This window comes from Lathamus discolor, chromosome Z, assembly GCF_037157495.1.
Source record: "Lathamus discolor isolate bLatDis1 chromosome Z, bLatDis1.hap1, whole genome shotgun sequence".
NCBI classification, from domain to species: domain Eukaryota; kingdom Metazoa; phylum Chordata; class Aves; order Psittaciformes; family Psittacidae; genus Lathamus; species Lathamus discolor.
The window spans coordinates 16532685-16540000 of NC_088909.1; the positions used below are offsets into that span (position 1 = coordinate 16532685).

The 7316-nt window shown below is 41.9% G+C and overlaps 1 protein-coding gene across 6 annotated transcripts in view; it reads right to left on the reverse strand.

Annotated features, from left to right (window-relative positions):
• Window positions 1-721: 721 nt before the first annotated feature.
• The window catches only part of SALL1 (spalt like transcription factor 1), an 18320-nt gene continuing 11725 nt past the window's right edge, over window positions 722-7316 (reverse strand). For all 6 annotated transcript variants that reach the window (XM_065662570.1, XM_065662571.1, XM_065662568.1 and 3 more), the window contains 2 exons: window positions 4626-7316; window positions 722-3553 (listed from right to left, as the gene is read on the reverse strand). The exon at window positions 4626-7316 is cut by the window's right edge and continues 722 nt beyond it. In XM_065662570.1, coding sequence (XP_065518642.1) covers window positions 3113-3553; window positions 4626-7316 — 3132 coding nt within the window. In that variant the 3' untranslated portion in view covers window positions 722-3112. The remainder of the gene's footprint in view (window positions 3554-4625) is intronic.

The window sequence follows — 7316 nt, forward strand, 5'->3', positions numbered from 1 at the left end:
TGAAACAGCAGCAACACCGCGACCGCGCAGGGTCGGGCAGGGCAGCGCGCACTGGCGTATCAGTGGAACCGCCACCCAGTCGAGCTCAATCACTGCAATGAGGCAAGCGGCTGAGGGGAAAGGGGGCTCGAGGAGCCTCACCCGCAGGAGCCCTCGTCCCCGGGGCGGGCTGCCTTCTCAGCCTCACGGAATCGCTTCCAAAAGGCCAGGGAAGAAAAGGGTCCGGCGGTCCGCGTCCCACCGCGGTACTAGAGTCCTTTAGGGTACCGTAGTCGCACCCCACGTTCTCACACCAACCCGTGCGCTTTCGGGGAAGTAGCGCAGGCTCTGTCTGAGGGAACGGGGCACCCCGCAGCTGGCGGGGGGAGGGGGGGAGGAAGGTCCCGAGGAGGAAAGTGGCAACTTTTTACTGTATTTTTTTTCGTCTTTTCCCCAGCAAAACGCCACGTGCATACGTTACCGAGCGTCCGGCAGGCGGGGAGGATGGCGAGTGCGGGGCCCGACTGTCCCAGGGGCTGCTCCCCTGCCGGGCCGGGCCTCGGCCCGTTCCCCAGCGGGGTTGAAAGGTTCTGCCCACCCAGAGGTTTCGCTTCAACGCGAAGAGGGACAGAGGACTGCAGCCAGAGCAGTAATGAAACTCAAGCCGCGTAAAGGAAACCCTCCCCTTCTTTGCACAAATCTAAACTCGGTTTTAAAAGAGAATTAGTTATTATTTCATTGATAAAATCATCAAAATCCGTTTAATTTACCTTTTTTTGAGACCAAAAGGTGATTTGAAATTCTTAAATATTCACATTGACAAGCCAGCTGGCTCTAGTGTACAACTTACATGTTAACAAAAATGCATACCATGTACCAGATGAATCATCACATTCAAACAGGAAAAGTTCTAAAGACATAAAGGCCAAGAGGTATTCAGACTACAGCGTTAATACTTTTACTAAGGATCTGAAATCATATAAAGGTTAAAATCCTTAAGAAAAGTATTTTTCACCCCAGGTATTCCGTGTTAAATCCTCTAACGATGCCCAATTTACAACTCAAGCTACCGGGGGAAGAGCAGAGTGATTACTTTTTTCTTAAAAAACGCAAGCAACTCCCCCACACTGACACTGAAGAAAAACTGTAACACAAAACACCTTAATTTTGAATTGTAAAGTATGTTCATGTGAACATAAAATAGGTTACTCCTGTTTTGGGTGGGTTGTGTTTTGTTTGTTTTTTTGAAGGCATAATTTCAAGGCAGCCAAACTGATTTATTTTTCATAAATAATGATGTGAGGAGATAAAACTCTACCGGGTGAAAACACTGAGCTGAATGTTATTTCCCCAAACTCCTAATGAGGTTAATCATCATTGCAGGTGCATAAAGGAAGCCAAATCATGTGCAAGGCCAAAGCAATTCTTTCTTTCCTTCTTTTTTTCTTCCTTTTTTTTTCTTTTTCTTTTTCCCCCCCCCTTTTTTTTTTTTTTTTTGTTTTGGGGGTTTTTTGTTGTTTTTTTTTTTGTTGTTGTTTTTAGGGGGTTTTTCTTTTTTTTTTTTTTTTTTTTTTTACAATCAGTGATAAACCCCATATAATATATGGAGGTTTGCAAATGGACATCTTAACACAGATAGAGCAGCATAAGCATGCCACAGACATACAATCTCATAGAATAAAATTAATATCAAATATAAAGCATTTGAACCAAATCAAGCCTTAAATGTGATAAGCTATTTCCTTCAAAGGAAACTTACATAGGCTCAATAAGGTCTTTGCTAGCAGCATTTTTTTTTTTTTTTTTATAAAGAAATTTAAAATGCCAAAATATCTACAAATTTATGAAGAGAAGGAGTTGAATAGTTAAGGATAAATTTCCCACTAATAGGGGGTATGAAAAATATACTAGCAATTAATATGCAATACATATATGTATACCTATACTTACAAATATAAACACACACATACAACCTGGACAGTTCATGTTAACCAAGGGAAAGGCTAAATAATACAAAGTGATTACTAAGTACAGGTACACTTTAAAAACACAGAGACAGCAAATTTTATCTGTTGCAAAAATGTATTTGATTACTCGAGTAAAATTACAGTATCTCTGCTGTTAGTAAGTATTAAATGTTAAACTGGACCTCTTTTTCCTTTCAGCTTTCCAAGAAAGTGCATGTAATAGTCCAAGATTCCCCATGCACTCCATAATACCTAATACAAAATAAACAAACACTATACTTGTTCCCTTGATCAAGGAGTAGGGCTTGATCTTCTAAGGAACATTATGTACATTTTAATGAAAGTAATGTCTTGTATATATACAGGAGCATCTACAGTTGCTCACGGAAGTTGTTCAAGATGCCATACTTAGCAGCATTGTGAAAGTCCAGCACAATTTCTAAAATGAATATACCTACAAGGCAAATGTTACGTCTCAGTTTCAACTACCAAAACAACACTTCAGTATCTTCTCTAATAATCTGCGTGCTTATTACTGTACAGAAATGTAGTAACATTTACGACAACTCAAGTAAAAAGCACAATACAAATAACAGTTCAAAACAGAAAATGTTAAACCTACAAAAATTAAAGCAGTTTTAATTTTATAATAAAATCAAAAACTGAGCTGTGTAAAGGACCCACACTCTTCAGTCTAAATCTTCTCAGTCCTTTTCTTAATTCTGTTTGGAAAAATTAAACGATGTATTTGCTGATAAAGTTTCCAGCAGGATCAAAGGGTACATTTATATACACATTTTTATTAGAGATCTAATGCATCACTGAGGCATTGCATCAATACCAGAGTTCATGTTAAACTGGATATAGAAAATAAGTTAATGCCGGAATAAGATCACCTAGCAGAACAGACTTGCAACTGCCATAAATGTTACAGCAAGTTTATAGCACTCTAGTCGATTAGTATTTAGTTCAAAATACAGGAGACCAAAGTTAATGCTTGCATTCGTTTGCAAAGCAAGGTTATATCACTAATAAATAAGCTCTTAGAACTCTAGAAGTAGAACATGGTACAAAAGAAAGTCTTTGTAATGTTGTAGCCTGCAGCTTGAAAAAAGCAACCCTAGGTTGCAGTATTTGCAGGAATGTTATTTACGGATTTTTTTTTCTTAATTTGTTACAATTTCTTTGTTGTCTTCCACGAAACGTGTAAAACGGTAGTTTGTCCCATTTTCATTGCTTGCCATTTTCTCCAGACCAGCTAGAGGTGCATTGGGTTCTGAATTCTGGAGCTTCTCCAGGCTTCCTGTCAAGCCACTGATGGGAGAGTTGCCACCATTCCCCAGGCCCCCTGGCGCTGGAGGGATGCCGCCATTCTGGATTACAGAGATCTCGTTGGTCTTCATGGCCAAGCCGCTGGAGAGTGCTGCTGCATACTGGTTCCAGAAGCTGGAGGGGTCTCCATTCCCTGACCGTGCAGCCAAATCCTTCTGAAACATTTCTGGGAACTTTACAGGATTACCTCCTAGAAATGTCATGGGGCCGTCTACAGAAAGTCGTCTGCCTCGTCTTGCGGGAGTACTGTTCCACATGTGAGTGCCCATATGAACCTGCAAAGAAAGAAAGAAAGAAAGAAAGAAAGAAAGAAAGAAAGAAGAACAAAAAATAGAGATTGTCAGAGATTTCAGACTTATTTTGATCACAGAGAAAGCAGCAGTCCATGAATACACCCAGTCTTGTTGCATAATGAACGGCATTAGAGGTAGCGGATGCAGGGCTCAATTTCTCATCTGGAATAATAAATAAAACTTTTTCTGGATTAGCCCATCACTATTACCCACAATACCCTGTTTTCCTGCTGAACACTGCACTGCTTGTTACTCTTTTTTATTACATGTATTTAGTTTATAATGACTTCAAGTTATTCTGTCAATTGCAGATAGCTGCTTTCAGGGCTAGAATTGCTATGTCCACTTTCATTGCAATGGTAAGTATTGTATTTGACACCCTTTACCCTATAAACGTCCTTTTCAGACAGGCAGAAAGTATCCTTTACTGATTGCTCATCAGAGAGCCTCCTGTATAGACAGAATGGCCTGAAAGTAATTATTCATCTCACATTACTGGCAGCAACCTCTAGAGAAATACTCTGTCAACATAAAAACGTACACAGTCAAGTGCTCAACTGGTGTTCTAAAACTTAAGTATATTTGCTTTTTCAAACACGTATCAGTAGGAAATGTTAGTTATATAATCAATTAAAAGTAATACCCATTAGTTCCAGAATTATGTTAATAGTTTTTTTAAACTCTCATTATCTTACATGATAGTTATGAAAAAACAGCACTTTCAAGAGCTTTTCACTTCTAAAAGAGGTAAGTTACAGACACATTTCTCTGTTAATTAATACTCCTAACCATCATTTGGCTGTTCTGTTTCACACTTTACATAGACAGTCTTTGCTGGTAGATGAATTTTAATTAAGCATGAAAACCAGCCTGTGCTTTTAAAGCTGCATGGAGACAAGAGGCCATCTAGGTCTACCAGAGCTGACTAAACACACCATTTGTCACACCACAAATACCCAAAGGTACCACTGCTTGCAACAGCAACAGACGTAAAGAATAAAAAACCCCCATAAAGGAGAAAATGAAACCTAAGAACAGCAAAAGGAAAAAGTACCTTCAGATTGCCTTTTGTTGTGAATGCTCTTCCACATATAGTGCAGGCAAACGGTTTCTCACCAGTGTGTGTCCTTTCATGGATCTGCAGTGCACTGGAAGAAGAAAATGTTTTCCCACACGTGTTGCAGTAGTGCTGTTTGGGAGTTCTTCGGGGGAGAGCAGGGAGCAGGACAGGGGACGTGGCAGAGGAGGACAGCGGCCCCGAAGCAACAAGAGCAGAGGGTACTTCTTTGCTATCCTGAGGAGAGCTGTGCACAAAGCCGTTAACCTCAGTTTTTATGAGCGATGACAGGGAATTGGCAGGTATAATCGAAGAGTTCTGATTAGGGCCGATACTGGAACTGGGCTCAAAAAGTTGTGATGGTAGATCTCGCATCTGATGTGTCAACATATGCTGTTTCAAATTCCCCTTTGTGGAAAAGCCACGATTGCAAACTGTGCAAATAAATGGTCTCTCTTTGGTATGACTTCTGTAATGAATGTCCAAGGCACTCTGACAAGCAAATGTTTTGCCACAAATGTCACATGCGGTGTTCTTAAATTTACCTCTATCTCTGAAAGGGAAGAGCATACTCAGAGACTCTTCTTTAATAATTTTATCAGTGTTACTGGATGTCAAGTCCAAAGCACCACTGTTAGCAGGGGTTGGAGACAGACCGTTGGCAAACTCACTTGGTAAGGTTCTTACTGGTTTCTCTTCAATACTTGGTGACTTGTGGTAATCATTAGTGCTGTTGGATGGGGACAAGGCCTGCATGGAAGAGGTAGACTCTGAGACAGCAGGGCTTCCAGCACTTTGGCTTTCCATATCTCCACCAACAGATGACGAATCATTAGTCAAAACATCCCCTTCCACTGACCCATTTTCAACTGACTTTAAGCTTGCCTGAAGTTGTTCAGCAAGTCCTGCATTGATCATCTTCATCTGATTTTCCAAAGCAGCAATGCTTGACATTTCCAGGGGCAAAGGGGAAGAAGACAAGCTGTCTTGTGATGCATCTGCAGATTTAGGTGTGTCTGGCACACTGCTGTCAGGACAGTCTTCCATGTTCTCATCTGAGAAGTTGTCTATGTCATCAAAATTCTTATCATCAAAAGATCCTGTATCTGATTCCATTGACTCAGGATAGTTTTCCGTCACTGGGGTGTTTGGGATCTGCCCTCCCATGTGCATCCGAATATGCTGCTGTAGCACAACTGCATTGGTGAATTTCTTCTGGCAGATTGGGCACGAATGTTGTACTCTCAGGGGGGGCATGGCACGATGGACACTGTAATGAGTCTTTAAGTTGCCTTTAGTCGTGAAAGCACGACCACAGATTTTACACTTAAATGGCCTCTCACCGGTATGTGTGCGATAATGCATTTTCAGTGCACTCTGGCAACTGAGAACTCGGTGGCAAATGATACACTCGTTAGGATCAGTTGCCTTTTTGTCAATGTTTTCTACCAGCTGCTGCAATTTTGATGTTTCAGATGCTGGTGTTGAATCCAACAGTCCTCCAAATGGAAACTTTGCCTTAAATTGCTCTGACATTAGAGGCATCAGTGGATTTGTAAAAGTAGCAACACTGCTGGAGCCCGAGTCTGCTGCCGGTGAGCTCACGGAGCTGGTCATGTTAGTGATGGTGCTTGTGTTTTGAGAGTTTTCTTCTATTTTGCCATTTGATGTAGGCAAAGCACCAGCCTCTACCTCATCAGAAAGTCCATTGGAAATTTTTGATGTAGGATCAGTTGTTCCCGAGTCACTCTTGACAGAGCAGGGAGGGCTAGAGGAAGGATGGCTAATGGGAATCGGCTGAGGCTCCTCCGTTTTGATGAATGGAGTCAGGCTTGGAATTGTTGGTGGGAGTGGCAGGCCAACAGAAGTTGTCAGGGTGGAGAGGACCGGCTTGCTGTCCAGCCAGCTCGTGACAGGTTTCTCTGGCGGTATAGACATCCCGTAAGGAATACCCGTGCTTGTAGGAATATTGTCCAAATGCTCTGGCACCGGGTATGGATTCATTTGAATATGAGGGTATTTTTCTTTATGACGTTGAAAATGGACCTTTAAGTTCCCCTTTGTGGAGAACCTGTTTCCACATATGTTGCATTTAAATGGCCTCTCGCCCGTGTGAGAACGTAAATGAATCTGCAAGGCACTGTCACTCCCAAACACTTTAGCACAGAACCTGCATTTATGCTTAAAGAATGCCTCATCTGAATTACTTTTTGCTTCAAAAGCAGTTACATTTGGTGGCTTGCTTTTTCTTTGCTGTGCCAAGGCAGTCAAGGAGTTTAAATCCTCTGCAGGTGTTCCGATATTGGACAGGGGACTGGAGAAAACAGAGTTACTGGGTGTGGGCTGAGGTAGAAGTGGATTAGATGCAGGACTTAATAAACTGCTTATTGCAAAAGCTGGTGAGGATGATGCTGATACTGGTGGGTTGTTGAGCTGTGAGCCACCAATACTTGAAGCCACTTTTTCTGAGGACGGTGTTGTAACTGCTGCTGCCAACATGTTAATATTTGGAGAAGAGCCACTACTGGATGGAATTAGAGTGTTGCCAGGGTTGCTCTGAGGTAGCTGTATAGGGGGTAGCTGTTTCACACCACTGATGTTGGCAGATTGACTAGCAAGGCTTTGTGCTAATCCAGCTGCTGCAGCCAGCTGCTGGGATAAATGGGAACTTAATGTAGACAAGGGATT